Source organism: Notothenia coriiceps, unplaced genomic scaffold (genome assembly GCF_000735185.1).
Source record: "Notothenia coriiceps isolate Sejong01 unplaced genomic scaffold, NC01 NC01_scaffold00012873, whole genome shotgun sequence".
NCBI classification, from domain to species: domain Eukaryota; kingdom Metazoa; phylum Chordata; class Actinopteri; order Perciformes; family Nototheniidae; genus Notothenia; species Notothenia coriiceps.
In genome coordinates this window covers 1-2,756 of record NW_011345574.1, presented here as the reverse complement: position 1 = coordinate 2,756, position 2,756 = coordinate 1, and the positions used below count along the sequence as shown (strand labels likewise).

The window sequence follows — 2,756 nt, the reverse complement described above, 5'->3', positions numbered from 1 at the left end:
AAATAACAGAATAGAAAACTAAAAAAAATTTTTTTTTTTATTAAAAAGAATTATAAGTGCTGCCCCCTAGCGCTCGCGGCAACTTCGAGCCACCGATACGCGGGAAAGCTGTCATTTTCAGAGCTGAAGGAAAACTGCCTGACAAGACAGACAACAGCAAGTTGAAGCAGACATAATTTTATTTGGACACAATCACCTCAAGAAGAAGGTCATAACGCCATAAATGTAAGTTATTATAATTTAAAATGTTGTTACATTTAGATTAAGTAAATTAATACTTTGATAAAAGCCTACAGTTAAGAATGAATTACATCTAGCTAACTTAGCTAGTTTGTAAGGGATAATGTGCAGCGACGCGGTCATTATGGGGAAAAGAACACCCGACAGGCTGATCAGGAGCCCGACGCGAAGCGGAGGGATCTAGATCTGCATGAAGGGTGGCAGAACCCAAGATATTCAAGTCACTGGGGCAGTGGAACGAAGTAGAGACATTTGGCACATTCATTACTAGGTGCCATGCTCTTTTGACATCTGATATTAAACTAAAAAATTGCCTGATGAAAGTGATGTAAATGAACAACAAAAATAAAATAAGTTACATATGTGTTATTGGCTATGGTAGTTTATTGGTATGTTCAATTATTTGATTATTAAAATGTAAAACGATCTTTTTCATATGGGTGTTTAGAGTTAGATCTAGTCTCTAGTCATTGTGTGCTCAAAGTGCACCAGATTGAAGCATTTTATATTAAAATGTAAAAACAAATCTTCCCGGGGGGGCATACCCCCGGACCCCCCTAGAGGATGTGATGTCCAACCACCAATTATGTTCATACAATACTGAATACATTTGAAGCCTTTAATGATGTATGTGTCTTTCTTGTGCTGGCAGACAAATAGAAACATAATGGCGGGAAGCACTTCGCACGCGCACACACTTAAAATGTCCACGCGCGCCGCGCTCACATTTTGCTGGGCCCGCGTGCCTTAGCACCGCTGCTATGACTCCATCCTAGGGGAAACACTGCAAAGACTTAGTGAAAAGAGTCTGATTCCTTTCAGGCGAGGAAGGACATTTACAAAGAGCTGTCTGCACAAAACAAAAGGGCTCAGTTCAGAGGATTTTCACTGAAAAGGATTGATGCTTTCAATAGAAATGTTTTGTACTTCTTTAACGACAAAAGAGGATTTTAAAAGCATTTATCAAGGTTTCAATACTGAGTTCCTAAACGTCGAACATCGTTGAAATTTGAATTATAACTCTGCAAAATGATCTCAACACAAAGGTCCACTTTCTGTTTCTTTCTATTGTTGTTTCTCAGAAAACGGATAAAGTTTTGTATTATTTATTTTGTAAATGACGTTTTCTTTTTAGTTTTTCAATATATTATTTTACTCGTGAATTCTGACTTTTTTTCAGAATCCCAATATTTTTTTGCCAGATTTTTGACTTTCTTTCAAACTCAGATCCAAACCATTTTTTTTCAGAATCCTGACTTTTTTTCAGAATTACAATTTATTATGACTTTTTTTCGAATTTTGTCATGTTCTTCAGAATCCAGTATTATTTTTGTAATCTTTACTTTTTTTCTGAATTCTGTCCTTTTTTCTGAATTTGTAACTTCTTTCTAACGGTGCCATTAATACTTGTACTGTGTTAACGTACCCTTCTCTGAGAAGACTTGTGTACGTCCTCCAACTCTTCCTCTTTATCCTCCAACTCCTTCTGATGCATCTGCTTCATCCTCTCCATCTCCATCTCAAAGCGCATGTGGACCTGAGAGAGAAGAGGGGAAGAAGTCATTGAAGTAAACATTACTAATATATATATATATCTAAAGCACTCAAGGTAAAAGTAAAAGTACTCATTGTGCAGAATAGCCTTTTTCAGAATCATATATTTTTGATCATCAACCTTTTACTGAACGGTATCAGTACTTGAGTAAATGTTGCATCCCCCTAAATGTTACCTGTTGCTGCTTCTGTATCTTGGCAGAAAGCGTGCAGATCTCTTCCCTCTTCTCGCTCACTTCGGCCTCCAGGAGGCGCTGTTGCTTCTTGAGGTCGGGCAGCGAATCAGAGGCCAGATCCACCGGGAGGCTGAGGTCCCGGATCTGAGCGCAGAGTTCCTCTTTCTGCTTCTGCAGCCGGAGAACCTCAGCCTGGCTCTCCTGAACACAATACACACAACAACTGTGTTCATCAGAGAGCTCAGAGGTCAAGGTTTATATATAACAACAACAACATTATGTAGGAGCAAAAACACTGAATGTTGTTGCTTTAGTTTTGTTTGGTTCTTCTTTATCTTAAAGGTCCCATGTCATGCTCTTCTGGCTATTACCCGTCCCCTTGTGTGTTATGTAGCTTTTTTTGCATGTAAACGGTCTGCAGAGTCACAAACCCTCAAAGTATACCCTGTAGCGAGTAAAACTCTAATGGCCCGTCCACACAGCGGCGTGCGTTGAAAGCTTCACCATTCACTTTGAATGGGGTGACGTCACTTTTCGCCGAACTGCATTGTGGGAAGCGACGCGGAGCTTTGCTGGCGTGGCTCGCTGCAAAAGTTGAGCAATGTTCAACTTTTGATGCCTCGGCAGAAGCGTCAGCCAATCGAATCATATGCCAGTACAAGCTCTAGCCAATCCAACCGCTGCTTGTGTGTCAGGGGCGGGAGATTCATGTGATTGGTTGTTGGTCGAGTTTCAGACACGCCCGCCGGCAAGCGTCAACACACGCCGCTGTGTGGACGGGCCGTA

At 40.7% G+C, this 2,756-nt stretch overlaps 1 protein-coding gene across 1 annotated transcript; it reads right to left on the bottom strand.

Annotated features, from left to right (window-relative positions):
* Positions 1–1,666: 1,666 nt before the first annotated feature.
* LOC104947626 (unconventional myosin-XVIIIa-like) lies at positions 1,667–2,171 on the bottom strand (the record flags this gene model as incomplete). Its single annotated transcript, XM_010773670.1, has 2 exons — positions 1,667–1,777; positions 1,971–2,171. Coding segments are annotated over 2 exons (312 nt in total), but the record flags the coding sequence as incomplete, so codon positions are not given.
* Between the last annotated feature and the right edge of the window lie 585 nt (positions 2,172–2,756).